General features: G+C 45.2%; 1 protein-coding gene across 1 annotated transcript; it reads right to left on the bottom strand.

Moving 5' to 3' along the window:
- Positions 1-17,335: 17,335 nt before the first annotated feature.
- On the bottom strand, positions 17,336-25,491 carry LOC132464788 (endoplasmic reticulum-Golgi intermediate compartment protein 2-like). Its single transcript, XM_060061362.1, has 14 exons — positions 25,336-25,491; positions 25,028-25,140; positions 24,834-24,942; positions 24,677-24,723; positions 24,515-24,582; positions 24,171-24,211; positions 23,841-23,942; positions 22,660-22,755; positions 22,458-22,513; positions 22,153-22,251; positions 20,862-20,959; positions 20,611-20,773; positions 17,800-17,879; positions 17,336-17,670 (listed from the first exon to the last, which is right to left on the bottom strand). The coding sequence occupies exons 2-14, from the start codon at positions 25,131-25,133 to the stop codon at positions 17,551-17,553; spliced, it is 1,185 nt and encodes a 394-aa protein (XP_059917345.1). The 5' UTR covers positions 25,134-25,140; positions 25,336-25,491; the 3' UTR covers positions 17,336-17,550.
- Between the last annotated feature and the right edge of the window lie 112 nt (positions 25,492-25,603).

Raw genomic sequence — 25,603 nt, forward strand, 5'->3', positions numbered from 1 at the left:
TATAGAGAGAGAGAGAGGATGTAACACTTTAGCTGAGCCCCCCTGTTGCTCTCGAGCAATGGCGTTTGTTTCCAAAAAAGGGCTCTGACTATAAGGACTGTGGAGGTATGAACAAAGGAAGCGCACGTTTCCAAGACGCGCCGTCCCTTTAAATCGTACACCACGTGGTACATCCAATAACGCGGTAGCAACAAACTGGTGTTCGACCCAGACAGCACTGGTCAAACGCACTGTATTAGATATCTATAAGAAGTATGAGATTCCTGCAAGTTTGTCCCCACAGCGGGTTAGCGAGGCACTCAAAACAGATGGGTTAAAAACTGCGCAAGTGTGCCTCTACGGCTGTGTTATATACTATACGAACTTGCCCTTTCGATTTTCAATGGACCGGGCCTAGAGGAATCAAACCCATTCAAACTCCACAGCAAACAAAGCCACGCCACCGGTTTTATGCAAGTAAGATAGATTAACGTTAATATGTGACCTTTTTCACCCCACCGTAAGGGCTCAAACGTTTTCTGGTCGGTCATAAATAATATCTTTTGTACCGGCTTAACATCCGTACATTCTTCACACAACACAAAAACCACAGGTATTATTTCTCCCACGCGGTACAAACATTAGATCTAGACGGGATCGGATACTGTCTATCTACGAAACCATATAAAATACACTCCTAGCCCTTTGCTTCGTGAGTTAGTTATTTAATTTAATCTGTTAGCGTATCCGAGGCCGTTTATCTAACCGACTGTTTATGAATTTCAATCCGAGGCCAAGACCACGGAGCCTCGAGACCAGACGGAGGCACAACAAGCTCTTCACCTAAACGTTTCTATAACTAATTATATTGCAGATTCAATCTTTAAGACAATGGGCTCTGCTTACCTAATTCTTGAATGGCCTGCGAAGAGCTTGTTATGCGTCTCGGTGGCCGCGTGGCTCGAGTCTCGGTCCGGAACTTCCCAAGAACGTCGGGGTCACCAAATTGCTGAGTTCTTCAAGGAAAGGGATCGAATCCAAAGGAATAGCTTTAAAGAGACTTTATTTGTATAAAGTATTTTCGGTATGGTAAACTGATACTCTGAAGCAAAGAGAGAATGAAGATGTATTCTAAACACGTGCTGAGCGTCTCCTAGCTGATCAAAAACATAAACCCATCTATGTCTAATCGCTGCCGAGAAGATTCTGAAGACAATACTCGATCTGTAGGCTGTTATGGTCTGAACAGCGCGGTCCGGAAGTAGTGGGGGGAGCCGATGTGGGGTAACCCTCGGTTTTCTCGCCTGGTCTGTGGTGCTGCCTTCTGTGGCTAAAGTATTTATTGCAGCCTTCAGTAAGGTCTTGCTCCCCTTGTGGCTATGTATGGTATTTACGGCTTATATGTTTGGTCCTACTTCATTGGGCCTATGTGTGGGTAGCTTAGATTCTTAAAATACGTAACACTGCCGAGCACGCAGACACAGCTCTCGCTTTGGAAGTACAGAGATTGCATATAGAGATGGCAGCTCTGAAGACCCTGGGTGATTGGTTGCAAGGCAGTGGCTAGGTTGATGCACTGGTAGAAGCGGAAATCATAACAGCAGGCACTGCCCACTCCTTCTTGCATTCAGAACAAGTTGCTCGCAACAGATGTGCCCACCAAGCCCCAGCGACTGCATTATACATCCTGCAGTATCGTATGAAGGTATTATTGTAGCAAAAGTCTTTAGCACCTGTAACTGCAGAATTTGAATGCGTACACTAAAGTCACAGTAAATTTGAAGTCGTATATATTTATTTTGCATGTGTACTCTAAAGTCACAAATGTGTAACAGTACATTTGTAGTCGTAAAAAAAAATAATAATAATTTATACCATTGTAAACACAAAATAGGGTCTACGAGTACGCTAATCTGTGTTCCAGGTGCACAAATCCTTTTGCTACAATTATTGCAGCGCAGTTGGTGCAAAACACATTCGCACACCCGTGTTTCATAATCTGAGAACATGCCCAAAAGGTGTGCATTCGTAAACCCAAATTTGAACAAATGCATCAGAAGTTGCACATCTGTGAACGCTATGTTAATTCAGCATTTTAATGAGCGAGCACAAAACCATTTTACAACTGCTCGAATCTGCTCCTGCAAGTCTCAGCTGTGGGGTTTTTTACAGGTTGTTTTGCAACACCCCTAGGTGGTAAATGTGTAGCAAAAGTATTCGTATCCGTAGATGACAGAGCGTCCGTGAGCGGGACAAAATAGTCCCGCCCATAATTTCCTAATCCAATGAAAATCGCCGGCAGGGATGCATTTCTCAAATTACACTGGGACCCACTGCGTGCCAGTCATGGAGCTATAAAGATCGCAGCATACCCAGCGCGGGATACGTTTCTTTCTGGAGAAGTGAAGAGGGCGTCCTACTGAACGGAGATGGGTATCCTACATTATGTTAAATGAAATGACTTGGTTCAAGTGAATTCCCCCCAAAGTATTTCATTAACATGAAATACTGAACGGAGGTGGGTATCCTACATTATGTAAAATGAAATGACTTAGTTCAAGTGAATTCTCCCCAAAGTATTGCATTAACATTTCTGAATTTATGTTATGGCGACCATTAAAATACATTCAAGGACATTTGCGGCATGTTAATGAAATACTTTGGGGGGAATTCACTTGAACCAAGTCATTTCATTTAACATAATGTAGGATACCCATCTCCGGCAACAGTCATGGCATTGGAGATGTTTTTACTGGTCTATGTTGGATCCCTGTGGCAGTCCTCCTTCAACATCAACAGTACCTACATGCTCTGACAGAACTCGTCCCCTTGTTCTTTGCTCTGGATCATACCAACTATGCGCTCTGGATCCCAGTTGATCTCCGGGATACGACTGAACTACCAACAATAAACCCAGATCTTGCCAGATAATTGAATACTGCCAATTTCACAATTCAGAAGAGCTACCGGGTCATCTCGGTAATCCCCATCAATCAAGCACATGAGCAGAAAAATGCTTACCCATGATTTCTGAAACTGCAAAATAGCATGTTTGCGCCAGAACACGCCTCCTCATTTTGCCGAACCGCCCCTTGGGGCGCAAGATCATTCCCTAATTTACCGACGCGTGGCACAGGAGGGAAAAGAACGCTCTGCGCCAGTTGCAAACTAGCAACGACACATACGCCAGATATTAAGTCAATTGCGCCGGATGCAAGATAGGACAGAATATAGCCTATTTAAACCTGGTTGTCAGAACAGGCTAAATGTCAGATGTCTGGTTAAAGTGACAGGTGCTTATGAGTGCAAGTGATGTGCAAATCCGCATAGAGTCCAATAAATAAATACAAAGTACAGATATAAGTAGTCTTTAAGAAAACCAACAGTATATAAAAACAGAATAAAAAGTTGTGCATGTTATACAGAGCCACTAGAGTCTACCGTAATGATATACTGGTGCAGGGATGTAGAGCTTTTGTAATGGATCTGCAGTATGTGCTGTTGAGGAATACGGGAGGTTTTTGTTTTCATAGCCCTCAACCTTCTACCTGATGGAAGTGAATTGAAGAGGGAGTTAGCAGGCTAAGATTTATCCTGAAGAATTGTTAGGCCTCTGCGATGGATACGGGCCTTGTCGATGTCTGAGATGGGGGGGAGTCTGCAACCAATGATTTTGGAGGCCGGGTGGACAATCCTATCTAGTCGCATCCTCTGCTGGACAGTAGTTGGACAGTAACTGAGAACGTAAGGACACTCTCAAAGGTGGCTCGGTAGAACTGCAGCATCCCCTTGCAGGCCACCCCACACTTCTTCAATTGGCGGAGAAAAAAAAGCCTCTGGTTGGCTTTTTTCATAATAGCAGTTATGCTATCCTCCCATTTCAAGGTGGAGGAGATTATTGTGCCCAGAAACTTGAAACTGACACCACCAGCCCATTGATGTACAATGGCTTGGTCACCGTCCCCAACTTTGGAAGTCAACCACAAGCTCCTTAGTTTTTGAGACATTTTGCTCTAGGTTGTGGTGGGAACACCATTAAGTAGGGAAGGAATCAGCCCTACCAGAGTTGTGTCATCACCAAATTTAAACATTTTCACTGTGTGATAAATCGTTTTTTGTACAGAGAATATAAAAGTGGTGATAATACACACCCCTGGGGGGTACCAGTGCTAATGTACTTGACCTTCGAAAACTTGTTATTGATTTTGACTACTTGATGACATAATCCAATGACACAAGGAGTTCTGAAGACCTGTGTTTTGGAATTTATAGAAAAGTTTGCTGGGTAAAATTGTATTAAAGCAGAAGTGTAGTCTATAAAAAGTACCTTTGCGTAGTTACCAGGGGATCCAAGATGTTGTAGAATTGAGTGAATGCAAAGGGACACAGCATCCTCGACAGACTTGTTGTCCTTTAGGCAAACTGGAAGCGGCCTAGACTGATCGCTTCGGACAGACGGTCACATACAATTTATTTATACAATCATTATGACAAATGTACGATTAAGAGTAATTTAAACAAGTAATGATGGGCTTTTTGGGCAGAGGAATAATAACAGCAGACTTAAAGCATGTAGGGACTCAGCATTCCTTCAGAGACCAGTAGAAAATGTCTGTGAGTACAGAGGTCAGTTCATCAGCACAATGTTTGATGGTAGGTGATGATACAAGGTCAGGGCCTGCAGCTTTTCTACAGTTCTGCTTTTGTAATAGAAGCCTAACCTCAATCTCTTCCGTAACAAAAGGCGGTGTTAGGGTTCTGATGCTCCTTGGTTGTGTGATGGCATCGTCCCAGTCTTTTATCAAATCTGTAATCTGCCTCAGGCCTTCCCACAGCCTTCTGCCATCATTGGCCTGAAGTTTGCTCTTGAGTTTATTCTTGTAATCAGCTTTGGCTTTTTTAACAGCTCTTTCAAAGTCATATTTGGCTGCTTTGTAAAGATCTCTGTTACCACCTTTATAGGCATTATGTTTGTTTTTCCATAGGTGTTTTATCTCTGCTTAACCATGGCTTATTATTAGTGTACACAGTTATAGTCTTAGTAGGAACACACACATTTTCAGAAAAGCTTATGTAGCCATCAACCAACCAAGTGAAATCAACAGACCAATCTGTGTTATCAGAACAGTCTTTTTCAGAAATCGCTTGGGAAGACCATGGCTTAACTACCTTAGTCACAGCTTTTAATTTCTGATGTTAGGAAGGAATTAGAAGGATAGTGTTATTGCATGAAAGGCATCAGCTATGCTACAATAGCATTTGTCTAGTATTTTTTCATACCTGTGTACCATGTCGGCACCCGAATCTGATGTTTAAACCTGGGCAGAGATTACTTCAGGCTGATGTGGTTAAAGTCCCCAAGGATTAACAAAGCGTCTGGATAGTCGTTTTCAATATCTGTGATGTGTGTAGAAAGTTGCTGGGCTGCTTCGGACTGGGCTGCTTGTGCAGGTATGTAAACAGTGACCAGTATGATGGAATTAAGTCCCATGGCAGATATAACGGTCTGCATTTTATGGTGAGTGTCTCGAGAACTGTGGAACAGGTCTGTGAGATGACTGTTGTGTCTATGCACCATCTCTGGTTCACTTAGAAGCATACACCGCCACCTTGGTCTTCTGAGAAGCCTCGGTACGGTCGGCGCGAGGGAGGGTTAATCCGTCTTGTTGTACCGTGGAGTCGGCAATGGCATTAAACCCAGTTTTCGGTGAAACACAAAATGGAGCAATCTGCAATGACCGGTCTGCTATCAATGAGGATGGCGAGTTTGTCCTGCTTGCTGACCAGTGAGCGGACGTTGGAGAGTAGAATACTCGGTAGTGGGGATCGATTCCTCCGCCGTTTAAGCACCGGCTCTTGAGGATGTACTGTTGCACCCGAAAATACTCTTATTTATTTTTTCATTACCTTACAGGCACTTGTTTGTGGATTTGTTGCTCAGAATTTACTTCCTCTATCAATCACACGGTTAAATGCTGCCATTCCGACACGCTGCCGTTCCGACACGCTGCCAGTCAGACATGCCCCCATTCCGACATGCCCCCATTCCGACATGCCCCCATTCCCCATTTCCGATACCTTTTAGTACCGCCATTCTGACCAATCACTTCATACCAATCAGTGGCGCCAACTTCAGGTCAACATTGGGGGGGTTATTAATATTCCGTTCAAATGTGTTCAGGGTGTAACGTTGCATAGGGAAGGAGGGCCATGTCCCAACCAACTTTGGGAAAGAAAGGATTGTCCCGACCAATATTTTGATTTATTATTTAATATAACGGAAATATATTTTACATCATACATTTAATAAAATATTTTAGCGAGAACTCCCTCGCTTCGTATGCCTCGCGCGATGGGCACAGCATCGGTAAAATATTCACTGGGGATATATTCACCTCTGGAGCACACGCGCACGGGAGCCGACCACTCGGCTGCATGGCGGGAAAGACTGGAGCACCAGGAGGGAAGTTGTCTGGCACCGGGAGAGAGTTTGGCACCATGCCGGTGCAGGCCGTACCCGTCGGTTATACGCTTCACAAGTTCCTCACTTCTACTCACCTTACCTTTTTTGCAGTACTTTAAATGTAATCTAGATTTTATTTTAATAGTCTTTTTTAGAAATAATCACATTAATTAATTAAGTACAATGATAATAGTTATGACATTTATATTAATGAATTCATGTCGGAATGGCAGAACGTTTGAAAATAGTAAAGTACCGACACTCCGACAATGGAAACAGAAACTGTCGGAGTGGTGGGACATTTGAAAACAATGGGAGTCCCGCCACTCCGACCATTAGATGTCAATGTTGGAGTGGCGTTATGTCGGAATGGAAGGCGGTCCCCCACACCAGGGCTTATTGAATTAGCAAACGTGCTGGCAAATGACCCAAAAGCTCTTGCAAAACTATCTATGGACAGGACCTCTGCCTCATACAAGCTCAATCATGGTGTCAAGAGGACAACTCAAGATGAAATTTTGGAGGAAATAAGAAGTGTCCCCTTCTCCCTCAACATTGATGAGGTGACAAGTAAAATGTACAAGAGGATATTGGGTGTGCTTGTTGGCTACTGGTCTGAGAAACTTCAGAGGATGCTTGCGCCACACTTACCAGCCCTGGAGGTAGTGTCTGTAACTGCGGAATCCCTTTTCAAGAAACTGGACAAGCTCTTTGAAAAGATGGGTCTGCCGTGGGATCATTTGGTCTCCATTCTTATGGACTCATGTGCTTTCAATGAGAGGCTCCTCTTGACATAGATGGTGACTCATGCCAGCCTATACACAATGCCAGCAAGAAATTATGCACGCCATTCGAGCATTGGGTCGAAGGTTTGCTCTCAGATCTTCAAACAGACCACAGATGGTCAGCAGACATGAGATGGCCTCAGAGAAATGTCCATTATCCTCGGAATCCATGCTTCACGGCCTGAGGGATAGATTCCACTTCGGTGGCTGTTAGTGCTGGATGTAAGCCTGGACACATTGCGCATGTGGGATGCATTCATCATCTTTTACTTTGCGTTCCTGGGCAATGAAGATAGGGCAACACACGAAGACATAGTCAATGGCATTTTTGAAACGCATGGGGTACAAGAAGCAGATAGGACCTGCATAAAGGAGTTGTGGTCCAAAAACATCACAATCGATGGGAAGATGAGAAGAGCTAGAATTAACAAAAAGATGAGAGACAGCATACAATCCTAATCTCTTAAATTATGCAGAAGAGGCAAAGATCAAAAGGTAGATATTGTTGCTATGATAAATATACTTATTTCCCATATTTTTTTTGATTGATTTGTCAAGAATTTTGTCAACATTTATAGTAATTGTTTTAAACCTATAATGCCCTTCTATGCTTTGGAAGGTGTTTTTGAGGAGAGGATTACACTGCTTGAGCTACACTTCTATGCGTCTCCCCTTCCAATGCTAAAATAATACAACCTCCTCTTTCAATGCAAGGAGCCGAGGATCCACATACTGCATGATGAACAAGAAATACTCCTTAGAGAGTTTTTGTCCTGTTTCATCAAGCCGGAGATACTCGTGAGAAAGGGGAAGACCTTGGCGGGACCAAACATGAAGCTTCTTGATTTAAGTTTAACTGAGACTCATCTGCCTGAGCCTTTTATCGGATATGAGGCCATATCCATTCTCGGAAAGTTTGGAAAAAATCATCCTGTGGCAAAGTCTTTCAATAGGAAGGTATATGGTATACTGTGCAGCTTGTTTACCCAGATTTTGTTTGAAATAAGTGTAACTGGTCTTGAACTAACCTCCATTTACTGTATGTCTCTATGTTAATCCAGCATTTATCCTCATTATAAAATGTTATCAAAGCCTACAACAGATGTGCCATTGATCTGAAAGCAAAACTGCCTCTGGACAATCCAGTTCTGAGGACCCTGTCATGCTTGGACCCGAATGCCCGGGGAAGCCAACACATCATTCCTCACCTGAAGAAATTGCCAGACATGTTTCCAGCTGTGAACCTTACGGAAAAGGAGAAAGCTGGTTTTCATGAAATAATATACAGGTGTGTGTAATTGTCAGAAGATACCATTCAGGCATATGATGCTATTTCATGACATGAGAAAAGACTTTCCATTTGAGATGTAACTACACATGCACACACACACACATACGTTATAACCAGTCTAACTAATCATAGACGCAGATCAGATGACTATTTCTTTCCTATGTGTTTTATCTATAGTTCTTGCTGAGCTTCCTTTTCATTTAATGATTTTCTTTGTGTGCCAACCAGCGGCGATTCTAGGTTCTGACTTTTGGGGGGGCTCAACCCCAGGAAGCCACAGGGGTATATGAAGTATATAAAAATTCCTGTCCAAGATTTTCCACAACCTTTATTTTCTTAGTTACTATGCTGTTGTATGTCTAAGCCAATAGCTGGCAGTAGTCACGTTTCTATCTAAGGCTACGTTTACACGATGACGGTCTGAACAGAAGACGCAAAAGTGGCGTTGCGTCTTCACTTTTTATTCCGCGTTTAGACGAGCGTTTTCGGGAGGAAATCTGCGTGCATACGGTGACGCAAAAGTGTGTGGAATTCGATTGGGTATGCATGCCAGGCTGCTAGGTGGTGCTGTGATAGACTATCACACAACACCGCCATGTCTGAGCGCATGCGTAGAATCTTCCTTCTCTTATCCGTACCGCAAAAAACAAAAAGATCCTTCTCTGTTCAGTAATACTATCGGTAAATATCCTGTACATTTTGTGGAAATACTCCTGTATGCTTGTCCGACGCATGGAAATAATCTGACATGTTTGTTTATTTCCTTGTACTGGCACATGTATGTGACGTAAACGCGTACGCGACGTGAGCAGATCTGAGCAGTGTTTTGCGTCTTGGCAGTTTAGACGGAAACGCTACGGCGGAGCGTTTTCAACTTTTCCACTCTGGAGGGTGGTTTCAGATTTATGCGTTTTCATGCCCCAAAAACGCCGTCACCGTCTAAACAAAAGGCACTTCCGATGAAATATTTTGTCGTTTTCACCCGCAAGCGTCCTTGTGTAAACGGGGCCTTAAAAGGATCTTTAGAAAGTTATCTTGATTTCCATCAAGAGAGAGAGAGAGAGAGAGAGAGAGAGAGAGAGAGAGAGAGAGAGAGAGAGAGAGAGAGAGAGAGAGAGAGAGAGAGAGAGAGAGAGAGAGAGAGAGAGAGATAGATAGATAGATAGATAGATAGATAGATAGATAGATAGATAGATAGATAGATAGATAGATAGATAGATAGATAGATAGATAGATAGATAGATAGATAGATAGATAGATAGATAGATAGATAGATAGATAGATAGATAGATAGATAGATAGATAGATAGATAGATAGAACTTTATTGTCATTGCACATGTTACAGTGCAACGAAATTACCAGTTACATTCCGTCCAAGAAACATAAAAGGCAGTGTGGGGAGACAGGACAGAGAGACTGTCTCCCCAAACTCGTTTGATAAGAAACATGCTGCCTTCTTCAGAAAATAAAAATAAAAAAGAGGGTAACGAGGGAAAAAAAATGTAATACCTAAACTATGCACTTCTAAGCGGGGCACAGTGTAGGGATTAGCAAAAAACACCTCAGCACACAAGCAACATATAAAAAACATCACAAACACATGTGGGAGGGGAAAAGGGTATCGGGGAGGGGAGGTATCACAGCTCAGACCCCGGGAGGAGGACACAGCCAACGGGCGCATCGCATCACTCACGGCATACTGTACGGTAACGAGGGACGGAGAGGGGGAGGGAGTCAAGTAGGCGGTGAGTCCAGGGGTGTGTGTTATCTGTCTTGTGTGTGTGTGTGTGAGCCCAAGGACTCCATCTCCACCCAGACTCGGTGTCTCCCATCCGATGCTGATGACGAGGACACGACCGTCGCCGTGGAGACGACCACGAAGAGTTCTGAACCAGAGACAAAGTTCACGGGAGGTGGAGGATAGGGGGAGGGGTGGCAGGGCATCTGTCTGCATAACAACCAGGGGAATGGAGAGATATCAGCCTTCCAAGGCCGAAGTGGGGGAGCCGAATAAAGATAACGATTTCTTTGGGTCAGGCCGACTCTGCAATTTTTCGCCAACCATAATGTCTCTCTGATACTCTCTGCAGTATTCCAAACTCCAGAATCCAAAAAGCCGAATTTCGGTGGCCCGTTTAAGCCCGATCCAACTTCACCGCATGAGTCTGTGTGTCGGCAGCCTGGCACAATCAATCAAGAGGTTGGAGCGGAAAACTAACCACATTCCAGGGCTTGTCGTATGCTTTTCAGTGTTTCCCCCAGAAAATGTCTTAGTCGAGGTGGTCAAGGAGCGAGGGGGGGGGGGGTCAGTTTCAATTCCTTTCAAAAAGCCTTATGGCACGACAATTTTTTGTAACAGTATTACCGATGCATTATTGATCTTTATTTTTTACACCTGATGGAAGTATGTTTTCTTTCCCTACGAGAGTTTTCTACTTTGTTAGAAAACTCTCAGTTAAACACGTTATTAACGGCGTTAACGCAAACCAATTTTAACGGCGTTAATTTTTTTATCGCGCGATTAACGCAATTCTTTTTTTTTCTTTGGCTCAAAACAAAGAAGCAGTAGCCTGACTGCTATGTTCAAGGCAGTATGTTATTATGTTCATCGTTTAATTGCAGTATAGGCTTTTTTTTTTATCGTCCTGCTTTGATTAGTATATGCCAATGTTGTTATCAATAAAAAAACATTTGCACAAGGCAAGCCGATGCACTTCTCCATGTTGATAAGAGCATTAAAATGAGAAAAATTAATGGGACAAAGAAATCAATGAATATTTAGCATAGAAAAAACATTTGCGATTAATCGTGAGTTAACTATGGCATTAATGCATTTTAATCGCTTGACAGCACTAATAATAATTAAAAATATTTATTAAAAAAAATTAAAATACATTGGTAGCCAAGGCGGGGCCCTATTGTTGTTAAGGCGGCCACCTTAACAACACAGTACTGGGGGAAACACTGCTTTTGATAAAAGTCTCTCTTAGGTCCTGATATATAGTGGAATTGCGTTGTTTTCAATCGAAAATAGATGCAATGTTTTTTTCTTCGATGACAGAAAGGAAAAAATGTACCTCTTCAGCGGTCCACACGTATCTATTATTCACATTGGCCATCAATTCGTCGCAGCCCTTATACCACAGATACTCCAGGGTATATAGCATATAACCGCGTTGTCTGATTACAGTTGAATGCATTTTCCACAATGTACCAGCTCTCGTTTTGAAGGCTGAACAGACAATTTGACTGGAATTATTTATTGTCCAAATATTAATGGACACGGTATAATTGAAGGAAATGCAAACAGACATCCTATATCATATATATATATATGATATAAGATGACTATGTATACAAACGCTTAAATGTATGTATATATATAATGACGCTACAAGTTGATGTCGGCAGGGTTGCTGTGGCCGGTTGTTATGCGGAAATTGGAAGGACGTTGTCAGTCCTGTGTGTTCAATGTTTGCCACGCCACAGCTGTTTCGAAAAGTGTGTTTCCATCTCCCATTTTGCGCATTTACTCTTTCGAATCTCAAAAACCACCAAGAGGCAAAACCAAGCGAGCAGACAAACTTTTTTGCGAATTAGAGGATTTTTATGCGAATTTTGGTGTTTCCATCACCGTTTACTGATTCGATACTGCAAAATTTGCATAAAATCAGGGGGATGGAAACGCAGCTAGTGTCAGCTAAATAATGGAGTTCTGAACCACTAAAGTGATGAAAGGAAAAAAGACTGTTTGGATGAATGAACAATCAATGGATGTGAACTGTAATAACAAATTTGAGGGATATCAAATTTCCTTTGTGTAAGTTTCACTCAAAAATGACTATATTTTCCTGAATATGTTACTGAAACACATTGGTACAACATGTACTAGATTAATAAAATGAGAAACATACCACTATTTCGGGTGCACTAAACTATGTTGTCTCACTTTCAGGGACCCATACATTTTTATAAAACTTCTGATGCCAAAAAATCTTGTTCTGATGCAAGAAAAAGGGTGCTAATTTTCAGTTAAAAAAACCCGCTGGCATTATTTTATCAGCCGAGGACGTTTTCATTGCCATAAAACCGTGAGCTAATCAACAAGTACAACATGTTCTAGACCAGTGGTTCTCAATTACTTTCTGTCGTTCCCCCCCTAGGAGACCGACATTTTTTCACGCCCTCCCTGAATTGAAATAGCCTACTATTGAGAACCTGCTAATATTTATTTATTTAGATTAATAAAATTAGCGGAGATAACATCTGCAACAACTTAAAACAATTTCCAACTTCAGTTTATTAACTCAATTTATAACATTTAAAGAAGATTGCTAAGTCTGTGTGAATCTCAAAACAGAGAATCAAGAGCAAATGATTCACTGGGGTTTGCATTTAATTAAAAATATTTTTAAACAGTAAATTGGTCACTTGTCAGCTTCATCAGCTTATTTCCTTTAAAAAAATATATATGTTCATCTTTCAAGCATGAATAAAGACACCAAGTCCCTCTGTCATGACTATGTAAGATCAAAATTCTTGTAAAACTTCTGACCCTTGGTATTGGTTATTTAAAATAAAATAAAAATAGGTAACTTATTAAAATAAATAAATACGCGGCGTTTTCCTGAGTCTCATAGTATTAGAATATGTTGTACTTGTTGATTAGCTCACGTTGTTATGGCAATGAATACACCCTCAGCTGATAAAATAATGCCAGCGTTTTGTTTAAACTGAAAATTAGCACCCATGTCAACTTTTTTTTGCTCCTTGCACCTTATCATGCTATGCAGCATTACAAGCCTCTGCTGACTAAAACATGAAGCAATTCAAGAAGAGGCATAGATAGAATCGCCTTGTGGTCAATTGTCATTTAATAGACATCTGACAGATTATGTCAAGGTTTTAAAATTATTATTATTATTATTACCAGGTCAAGTTATAACACAGCTGGAAATCGTGGATTTTCTGATGAAGACTAGCTAGCCTCTTCGACAGACAAAACAGCAGAAACTATGTTAGGCGCGCTCGTGCTGTATTTTTGGTTTTGTCAAACAGGAGACGCCCACCCACCAATCAGAGGATAGAGATTCCTGCAGGAAGGTTGCGCTCGATTTCACTAGCCCATTTCAGCCTGTTCATTAGTGTACAGCATCCATCCTCTCATTGCTTTTGTAATAAAAAAAAAAAAGGGGTGTTTTGGGTGGGCTTGAGTCCACCCAAAGAAGGTGTAGATTCGCCACTGGTGCCAACGCTAATGTTTTTGTCTAAAGTAACTCTTAATGATAAGGCCAGTATTGAGATATAATCTCTCCACCTAGTTGTCGGTCTTCCCCGTGCCTGGAACACCACCAAAGGGAGGCGCTCAGTGGGCATCCTTACCAGATGCCTGAACCACCTCAACTGACCCCTTTCTAAGTAAAGGTGCAGCGGCTTGGTTGGGGGTCAGCAATCAGAAAACAAACGCTAAACATTCACCTTCATGTGTGAAGTTAACATTCACAGTAAATCAACATGTGTGTTCTCCTCTCACTTTCAGACCGGACCAGTCTGACAGACCGGACCAGTCGCACCAGTCAGTCAGACTGGACCAGTCGGGCCGACCAGCCATCCTACCTAAGACTGGATCAGTCAGACCGGACCAGTCAGTCCGGACCAGTCATCTTACCTGATCATGTAGTTGATCTTTTTAAGTTATTAAAATCCAGTTTAAAAATGAATAGGAAAAACCATCAGTTGATAAAAACATGTTTTTGCAGCATTGGATTCCACCTGCTCCTATTCATAGTGCACTAGATCTTTATTTCCTTTTTTGAATATAGGTTCTGAAACTATGATTACCCGAGGCTTGACATAAAGTATTCGGGTACTAGAATACATCCAGACTCAAACTCAACCTCATATGGATGTGTGTGAAATGACACCACACGCCGTCCAGGTCTCCTGGTTTGCGGAGTGTCTTCACCTCCATGGCCGGTTAAAATACACAAAGATCTCCATTACGTCCTCCTTGGGTTGACCTATGGCAAAGTAGGATTTGTGCCCATAGATCCCAACGGGGATGACCAAGATCCCCGGCCCCCAAATTTCATAAAACTGCAAAGCATTCGTTACTTTGTTCAAAAAGATAGGACGTACCACACTTTGTTACAGGAACAATCTGAGATTGTCACTTTAATTTACAGCTCGAAGAGTTGACTTCCGATACATTTGTAAATATTGTGGCAAATTCAATCCTGATGCATCCCAGCGCTGTTGTCCATGCTAAAATAACCGATGTACTTCTCAGTGTGTAGCGCTACGTTTAGCATGCGCCCCTTGTCATTGTAGCACGTCATAGTAAGCTACATTGATACTGAACTTTATCAATAAATCAGGAGTGCTCCTGGACGACTTCTCCTCTGGAGGTGATGAGCTGGAGGGAATGTGACGCCGATGACAGGAGACCAAACCATACCGTACCTTAAAGATCAAATGAACTGAAATGATCAACACCGATAACGTGTTAGTTTGACCATTATAAAAAAAATATTCTGTAACAAAAGAAAATGCGTCTTTTAGTATTAGAGCGCCGATGACGTCACTGGCATGGTAGGACTAGGTCGTGCTGCAGACACGCAAATTTGTTCAACACACAAAATAGTGATTTTAATATGGCTGGTTACGCGTTTGAGCCTGTGAGGGACATGCCTGTAGTGTCCGACTGCAACCCGGTGGGGAGGTTTCAATTTCAGGCTCCAGCTCCACCTTCGGATCGTGTGGGTGCTGCCGGAGCATGGAGACTGCCATTGAATCGGTCTGCTGCCGAGAGGTCCCGGTCAACCTTGACCATCAAATGGTGGGATTAGGTTGCATAACCATGCATAGGGCATTTCGGATGCTGTGCGGCGAGAGGGAGGCTTTGGAAGTGGCCATGCTCTCTCTAATGCCGTGTTTCCACTGCAGGGTGCGTTACGGTTCGGTTCGCCTCAGTCCAGAGTAGGGAGGGGGCGGTATAGCCCAGCGCAGTTCCGAGGTCGCGTTTCCACCGCCGACAGTACCCTTTATGATAGGCCGGATGTCGATCGCCAGGGCAGCTACGTAAACATCGTGACATCATAGCAGCGCGACACAGTGTAGCCTGCTCAATAAAAACAATGGAAAAGTTGAACGCGACACATTAAACCAAGAGCTACCATGGAAGTCGTCCAGCAACAGTTCCTGGCCTTTATGCTTTTCATATGGCAGTTAATACCTCGAGGCTACTGTTTGTTTGTTTTTATCCTCACGTCGCCTGGAAGTGACGATTCTGTCGAACAATCAACGGAGGAGGTGTGTAGCCCGAATTTTCCAGCACCCTTTCAGGCGTCTCAGTACCCCTACGGAGGAGTACTGAAGACGAGGGCAAAACGAGTACGGCTCAGTCCGGGTCACGCCCACTTTTGGCAGTGGAAACGCAATCCGTACCGCACCTTTGCGAACCGAACCGTACCCTGCAGTGGAATCGCGGCATATGGGACGTCCGAGCGGAGACGCTGGAGCGTCCCATAAATAGCAACCACAAGTCGAAAACGATCTTTCCCCCTCCGATTTCCTTTGATGCGTTTCAGGAATATCTCCGTAAAGGCGGAATCATTGCGGAAACGCGACGAGCTGTACAAACGCTGTAGTACCTACATATTCAAGGCGCTGGTTCTCCACAAAAAAAAGTGGAGCGCATCCAGCCTGCGCGCATCCAGCCTGCGCGCATCCAGCCTGCGCGCATCCAGCCTGCGCGCATCCAGCCTGCGCGCATCCAGCCTGCGCGCATCCAGCCTGCGCGCATCCAGCCTGCGCGCTGTCTAAAAACATTCAAGCCGAGGAGATAGTAGTTGTTTAACCTTTTATATTGAGTAGAAATACTTTTTTTATGTAGTTAGTAATTAAATTGACCAAGGGGCTGTATTTAAAGCTACAAAAATACAAAAAAAAAACGGACTTTCGAAGCAATTCTAATGTCGCTTTACACAAATCCTAACACGAAACCGCATAGGTCCGGTTTTATTTGAAACCAGTGGGACCATTGACCTATTAAAGAACATGGTTTATTATCTGCCTAATAACATGGTTATTAAAGACATGGTTTCACAAAAAAATCGTTTCCGGGTGGACGGGACCTGAAAGACATGTTAGATGCACTTTGCGCCACATTTTCTTCAATAAATGAAGCTTTCGTCCTAGTCCAGAAATATCTCGCTGGGTTTGTTTATTATTCCCGTCGCATGGAGGTGACGGTTCTGTCGACCAATCAACGGACGGCGCGTGCAGCTCGAACTTGTTGGCAGTGGCACCCTTTCAGACGTCTCAGGTCGTACCCTACTACCCAAATGCGAGACTGCTCATCACAGCCAAGACTGGACCCCGCCCACTATTGTTGGTGAAAACGCGAACCGTGCCGCACCTTTGCATACCGAACCGCCGGTGCCATTATTTGATTCTGAAAACCTCTCACCTACTAACTGGTAGTGGCTCAATCATACACATACAAAAATAAATAATTAAAGTAATGTAAGGAATTTAAACAGATAAAAAAGCTCTAAAGCTCTCTTTCTCTCTCTCTCTTACTTTGATGCGACTGTCTCAGCGTGACAGTAGTGCAGAGATCGAGTTTAGCAACGAAAAGGTGAAATGCTACATAAAATGGACATTTGGTTGGTTCATTAGCAGTAGACATACATAGCTTATTGTCAAGCTATTTAAGCATTAAAAGGAAGCAATATAATGAGGCGACACTGTGCCAGAGATGTCCAGATTCTAAATGCATTATTAGTTCCCAAAATAATTGAAGACAAAATGGAGATGGTCTAAAAACGAAACGATTGTAATTAATTTCTTTAAACATGACATCTGCTGCCGCTGCCCAGTGGTGAGCCAGGTGAGGTAACTGATGGTCTTTCCACACACTTTCAGGAATGGACATTTGTTGTGCCATCCAAATGTTTGTTTTAACCAAATAAAAAAGTATAAATATAAAAAAAGTGAAAACGATCACTGAATCAATCCATCCTTCATCTTAGGATACGCTTTCCTCCAGAACGAGAGGGCTGGAGGGAGCGTGTGTGTTAGGGAGGGGGGAGGGGCCAACTGCGGGAATCACATTGTCCTTTCCAGCATGCTGGTCCAGAAGTGGGTCCTGATGACAAAACAAAATGAAGAAAGTTATAGCTTCTGTGAAAACCTTTTCGGTTCGAAGGAAATTTACAACTAACAGCAAGCCTGAAACATCAGGCTTGTTCAACCTTTACTTTCATAAGATATTTACCTCCTTAAGTCTGTAAAGTCCTAGTTGAAAGTGACAACACAATACATCCAGCAGGAAGCCCATCATTCCATGAAGCATGCCTGAAAAACATGATGATTTTGTAGGTGAATTTAGTCTCATTACTGAAATAATTATGCAACTCTCCAGAGATCCATTTACATTCAACACCATCTGGTCCTCTCCAGGTTTAGGGGCCGTCATAATGAGCCCGCCTACATGACGGCCTCTTCCTCCTCTCCTAGTGAGTCATAAAGAGCCAGCCTACATGACGGCCTATATTGCTCCTCTCCAGGTGTAAGGGGCCGTCATAAAGAGCCCGCCTGCATGATCACAGTTGACTTCAAATCAATTTGGTATGTTGTACGTCCTGGCACTTAGTGATGGCGGCGGGCCTAGACGCGCGGCTTGGAGCTCCAGACCGCTGGCTCACCAAGGCCAGCCAGACCATGTGTCCATCCTTCTAGGGAGGATAGGAAGGATGGACCCCCACGGTACACCCCCATCAGGAAAAGTGCTCCCATCACTACTAGGACAGTCAAAACCTGGCCAGCAGACTCCACGCCACTGCAGATCAGTCTCCATGACACCGGATTGGTGGAATACAAGCATGAGGACCTGGAAGGGTTCACATCAACACGTCAGGAACTGTGCAGACTCAGTCACTGTGGACAAGCGTGTCCGGGTTTACCCCGACGCAAAGCCATGGATGAACAGAAAGGTGCTGCAGCTGCTCAGGGAGAGACTCCGCCCTCAGGTCAAAGGACAAGGCCTTCTACAACATCGCCAGGGCCAGCCTGGACCGAGGCATCAAAGAGGCCAAGGCGGACTACAAGCCAACACGAGCCAACAGGCTCTCCGCCGACGGGGATAACCCACAGCTGGCGGAAGAGCTGAACTCCTTCTACACACGGTTCGAGATGGGGCCGAGGGGGAAGCCACATCACAACCCCCACACCCACCAGCCCCCAGCAGCCTCACCCTCACAGAACACGAGGTGAGACGCACCGTGAAGGCGAGAAAGCAGCGGGACCGGATGGGGTCCCGGGAAGGGTGCTGAGGGACTGTGCTGACCAGCTGACCGGGGTCCTCCCCCAGATCTTTAATCGGTCCCTGTCGCGGGCCATCGTCCTACCCTGCCTGAAAACCTCCACATCATCCAGGTCCCAAAGGAAAGCACGGTGAGCTGCCTCAACGACTACCGCCCGGTGGCACCCACACCCATCACCATGAAGTGCTTTGAGAGGCTAGTCCGTAGCCACATCATCTCATCCATGGCGCCCAGACCAGACACACAGAGTCCTCAGGATCTACCACCTTAGGGAGGAGCTGCTCGTGACCTTCTATCGCTGTTCAGTGGAGAGCATAATCCCATACTGTATCTGCGTGTGGTTCTCCAGTTGCACAGCTGCTGAGAGGAAGGCACTACAGCGGGGATTTAGCTCGGCCCAGAAGATCACCGGCTGCCCTCTCCCCTCTCTGGAGGAACTGTACAACGACCGCTGCCTCAAGAAGGCTACCAAGATCTCCAAGGATCCATCCCACCCGGGTAACCAACACTTTGTGCTGCTGCGCTCAGGGAAGCGTTTCAGGACTATGGCTGCACGGACAAACAGACTAATGCCGCTTTTCCACTGCATGGTACCAGCTCGACACGACTCGACTCAGCTCGCCTTTTTTGCGTTTCCACCGCGAAAACATGGTATCTGGTACCTGAAGTGGCTGCTTTTTCTAGTACCGCCTCGCTCTAGGTTCCAAGCGGCTGAGCCGATGCTAAAAGGTGACGTCGGCAGACGGCCGGCCACTGATTGGCCAGAGTGTGACGAAGTCACGAGAGCGACATGGCAACCATGCTGGTAACAGCCATAGCAGCGCCGCAGCCAACATATTCCACTTCTTCAACATGCCAGCTAATAATACGAACACGAATACCATCGCATCGATGTTCTCCATTGTTGTTATGTGGGTTCTGTCCATGTGTGGGTTACGTAGGTGTTGTTTGCGTCGCGTACAAAAATACGTCACGGCCCTTTCGCACAGCCGACCCCGCCCACGTCCCGGAGGTACTATTTGCGGTGGAAAAGGACCCGCGCTGCTACCGTGTCGAGTCGTGTCGAGTCATGTCGTGTCGAGTCGAGCAACATGTGCGGTGGAAAAGCGGCATAAAATTTCCACAATCGAGCCGAGTTTGACCGTAATAATAATAATAATAGATTGAATTTATATGGTGCTTTTCTAGACACTCAAAGAGGCTTTGCAGTGAGGAGGGGGACTCACTCACCACCACCAGATAATAACAACCCTAACAGGAGGGTTAGATCAGAGCTCCATGTGAGGAGTTCACGCACAGCGCTGCCAGTCCAGAGACACGTCACAAGACCAGACGTCTGGTTCTGGGTTAAAGATGACGTACAGACGGGTTTAAGCCATGCTGGGCTGTACACTGGTGGAAGCCCTCTCACATGGTGAGATCAGTGCAAAGTTCACACTGATAGACACTTATCCGGACGAGGGATGACGAGAAAAGGAAAATTAGCAATGCCTTATTCCCAGCCTGTTATTTTTTAGCAGGTATTTTTGATGAGGAAGATCCGCTGCACCAGCAGTAGAAAAAGAAAAACACCACCTATGCAATTAAATATTTTACAATTCATTTCAGGTGACCTCCTCTTTTCAGATGTCTGTATACAGATGATAGTAGTGACGAATGACAGGCCGATACTAGGACCGATCTAGGAAGGCAGGGGTGCGACCGAAGGGGCCGCTTAATGGGGGGCCAGTGGCCCCAGTGGTCGGTCTGGAGCTCGTCTGTACCTGTAGTGGAGAAGATTCCTCCGACGATGCCACAAAGGCGCACCAGGAACTTCCAGAAGGGCATGTGCTGCTCTGTGACGCGGACCATCAGAGAGCTGATGTCATACTTCATGAAGATCCCAGACACACCGTGACTGCCTGCAGCGTGGTTGATCGGCCGCTCCTATGGCACAAGGGTGGGGCCCAACATCAACAGAAAGACGAATGGGAGGCAGACAGACAGACAGACAGACAGGCAGACAGACACATACGCGCTCAGTGACGGAGTACTGGTGTGTATCAGCGGCGATCTGGTAGGTGTTGAGTTTGGTGGGGACTATGGTGATGAAGTACTGGTACATGTGGTTATCTGGACAGAGAAAGGCATCCATTAGTTAGTTAGGCAACATGAAACCAGCACAGGTGATACAAGGAGGAAAGAAAATCTTCTAATAATGAATATTGTTATGTATGCAATGGATAAGGGCATTGTTGTTACTTATGCCTTAGGGGGCGCTCTACGGCCCCTGTTAAGTGTAACCTGTAACATTGTTCCTCCCCGCGTAAATGATGAATTGATTGGTTAATTGGATAGCCATGTCTCGACCTGCTTTCTGTGACACTCCATTACTATAAGTTATCCTCATATTATCCTGAGAACATAATACATATGGTGCCTCATGAGGGAAAAATATTGAATAGTAATGCCCCATTTCCACTGCAGGGTGCGGAACGGATCGGATCGCAAAGGTGCGGTAGGGAGGGGGCAGTATAGCCCAGCTCAGTTCCGAGGTCGCGTTTCCACTGCCGACAGTACCCTTGGTGGTAGGCCGGATGTCAATCGCCGCGGCAGCTACGTAAACATCGTAAACAACGTCTTCCTCCGCAAGAATGCAGACGAACGTCTCCACCTCCTTGTTCGCCCAAGCAAGCTTTTTACGCGACATGTTAATTGTAAAGAATAATACCTTGAGGCTACTGTTTGTTTGTTTTTATCCCCGCGTCACCCGGAAGTGACGATTCTGTCGACCAATCAACGGAGGGGGGGTGTAGCTAGAATTCCAGGGTACCCTTTCAGGCGTCTGGTCTCGTTTTGGGTACCGCAACGGAGGAGTCCCTAGAATGGGGTCGGAACGGGTACGGCAAAGTCCGGGTCACGCCCACTTTTGGCGGTGGAAACGCGATCCGACCCGCACCTTTGCGATCCGATCCGTTCCGCACCCTGCAGTGGAAATGCGCCATAAGGCTTGGTCCCGGGGACCCGGGGGGAGACCTGGGGGGGGCAGGACCTAGGGGGCGGGACCTAGGGGGCGGGCGGGACCTGGGGGGGCGGGACCTGGGGGAGGGCAGGACCTAGGGGAGGGCCTGGGGGGGCGGGACCTAGGGGGGGGCGGGACCGATGGGGGGGGGGGGGGGGGGGAGGGACCTAGGGGAGGGCAGGACCTAGGGGGGGGACCTGGGGGGGCGGGACCTAGGGGGCGGACAGGACCTGGGGGGGCGGGACCGAGGGGGGACTGGACCGAGGGGGGACTGGACCGAGGGGGGGGGGGGGGGGGGACCTACGGTCAGGGGAGATCTTCTCCGTCCCATCCAGGGGGTTGATGGTTCCATGCAGTTTTTCTCCAAAAGAAAGATGGTCGATACGGTGGGAAAAATTGTAGGCTGGAAAAAAAAAAAAGTCAGATAGTATCTGTCTACATACAAGTATTAGCAGACGTCTCAATCTGTTGCATAATTCCCAAAAAGAGGCAGAACATACTTATACATGCTTGAATAACTAGATTTCAGCACCAGTCAAAATTACAACTTAAATATACATCATAAATAAGTAATGTCTGCTGTATGTAGAGCTCCATTAATGCACTTACAGTCGTGGCTAACGAGGGCCGCCAGGTGAGCATGTCCTCTGGGATGTGGGATAGCCCTGTGGGGTCAAAGGTCAGAGTCACGTCAAAAGGAAAACCATCAGAGTATCCTCAGAGTGTGAACATTCACGCTGATGCAGCAGATGTATCCAGATACTGAGTTGGATTTGGATACATGTAGGTATATTTATAGGCAAGTACGTACTTTCCCACAGTGATGTGGAAGTTTCCGGCCACCTTGTTGACGTACAGGTGCCCGTGTATCCTGCAGGCAGCTTGGGGCGCGCTAGGGTGGTCCTCCCTGGACCAACGTCGACAAAACATCTTACAGAGCCATTACACAACCCAAGTAGAGAGACTACCACAACGTTCACCACCTCTCCCCCCAATCACAGGTGATTTAATCCCTGCTGCTGATGAGAGATTCAATCAACACTGTAACCCATACCTACCTATTCCCCTCATCGTTGTCCGGCCAGCAGGGAATTTGCCGGGTAAGCGTTAAGTTAAGTTAGTTGCTTTAAGTTATCCGCTTAAAGCAACTAACCTAGAGATTAAATATCGAGCGTGCGTAAACGTCTCTGTGAGCAAACTACGTACTCGTTCTTCCGACCTGCGGCTAGTGTGCCAGCGTCAGAGTCCTGCACGGGTCTTATTTTGCAAACCCGCACCCGCGATACTTAAAACCGTATTTGACCCGTGTTCCGATAGTAGCGCGAATGACATTCTGCACCCGACCCACTCCTCCAATCCTGAATAACATATCCAGCACCGGAGAAGTCTCTCTCACAATTGCAAAACCTGCGTCCGACCCGCGCTGTTCAGGCGTCCGACTCGACCCACACCCGTGTCCGACACAGTACATTATTTTTCACCCATTTCATCCAAATAGTGAGGGTCACCCATCGGGTCTCCGAACCCGGTCTGGACTTCATGTACCATAAAGTGCTTTTCCCACGGGAGGCGTTTGTCGTGCCTGCTGCGTTCTCAATGGAGCGGCGAGCGGGCAGAGAGGGGGCGCAGCGTCCTGTGAAGCGGCACGACAAGCCGGCGCACTCCCGTGAAACCCTTGCTTCCGTGATCGACGAACGCATGCTCGCACACGTGGAAACGGTTGTTATAGATGAGAATCACAATAAAATGTGACACTGAATTTTAAACCGCACATTGTAATTTCTGCACCTATTATCAAAATATGTATGAGTAATACAGTGGAAAAAAAAGGAGAAAACCACATTGGCATGTTGATTTACGGTGTGGGCTCCTAAAATTTCTGGTTGTACCCCTAAAATGTTCAGTTAGGGGCCACAGTGCTCCTAGTGATAAAAGTGAGCCTGGAGCCCTGGCGGGGCTAGCCAGTCTAGGTTAGGGGGGTAGCTGGTGTACCTGGGGGGTAGAGAGCTGGGAGAGTCCTTCATCAGAGACTTGAAGAGAACGTGCTGGAGAGAATGCTCCTCTCGTAGCCTCTCCTGGATGTGCTGCAGCGTCCTACCCAGCACAAACAAACACACAAACCCTCAGTGTGGCCGCCCTGATAAGGAGCATCCTGCCACCTGCTCATTACAACAGGCCTATGAAGAAGTGCACTTGATGCGTCTTCCACAAATAATGGATAAAGAATTGAAACAGGGAACAAATCAACAGGTGGGCTCTTGAGTGAGAACCAGCTGAAGAGGTGGTGTGAGGGTCTGACATGGGGTGTAAGGCGCGTCGTACATGTGCCAGAACCTCTGCTGAGGCGATAGTTCAAAGTTGACCTAAGCATAACGAAAACAAATCATACAAAAAAATTAATGTCACAAATATAATAAATAATAATAATAATCAAGTCATTATTGTGTTTGTCTACCGTATGACATTCATACAAGTAAACAAGCAGCTTACAATGAGGGAAATTAGATTAAAATACATCTAGTAGAGAACAGGTAAAATGTGAATGCAACAAGCTCTAGAAATAGTTACTTATTGTGCTACCTAGTTTGTATGTAGAATAAGGTACAGTGAATAGTAGCTTGTTTGTATAGTTGATTCTGGTAAAGCCTGTATAACGGCCTACTCACCGGTTCATAATTTAAACCATCTGAGGCAACCATGGTCTCAGCCAAATCCAACACGTCTGCTCCTATATCTGTAAATATAATACACAAAGAGTTAATGACACGCATGGATTACAGTGGGGATTAATTGAATAAAGTAAAGAATAAAGATAGATCTATACTTACATTGACATTTCATTGCCACTGTTATATCAACATTAAGTCTCAGTTTGCTGTAATGCAGAGGAAAATAAACCACAAAGCCATTAATTGAATGTGGCAAATTGTTTATGGATCAATTGTCAGACGTTAGATATTAAGAAAGTACGGCTCTACTTGCTACCTCTTAAAGTCTTTATCAACTTCATATTCATAATGCATCCAGGTTTCTCTGTAGACAAAGAACTCCAGGAAGGCGAGTATGAGCATAAAGGTGAAGGCCATCAGAGACACTGGACGGACATCGGGAGGATCAGACAGGCTAGGATAATAAAACCATGAGAGCGTAAAGGCATCACCAGATTGCATTGGTTTTACCTGTTCCACCGCTGGCTGTGGTTTCGACATAGCTATCTGGTACTTTGGGGAAAGCATCCAAACCCTTCACCAAATGCAAAGCCTTCTTCTTAGTGAGTCTCCTCATGTTCGACCTGTAGAGCAACGCACAGCTTCAAACCACATCGTCCAGCAAGTTATGTTGTACTATAATAACTCAATGTTGAACTAAAATGACTCTATGTTGTACTATATTAACTCAATGTTGGACTACAATGACTAAATGTTGTACGGTAACAACTAAATGCTGCGGCTATGGATAAGCAATGGAGCAAGGTATAAACGTCTACCTTAATGATCCACCAACGTAATTCAGTTTTGTTCAGAAGCAACAACTAAATAGTGATAAAGCCCTCAGCTATAGTGTAGTATTCTTTGAGTGTAGTGAGAGCGGACACCGAGCCGCTGTGTTCCGGATCAACTAGAGGCACGGAATTCACTTAGCGCCCTCTTTTGGTGACAATGAAGATTGTTTTATTTTATTACACGGCTCTCCTCAGGCCCCGTCCACACGGAGACGTTTTTTTGGTGAAACCGCTGTGCGTTTCGGCCGACTGT

The sequence above is a fragment of the Gadus macrocephalus genome, chromosome 9, assembly GCF_031168955.1.
Source record: "Gadus macrocephalus chromosome 9, ASM3116895v1".
In the NCBI taxonomy this organism is placed as follows: Eukaryota; Metazoa; Chordata; class Actinopteri; order Gadiformes; family Gadidae; genus Gadus; species Gadus macrocephalus.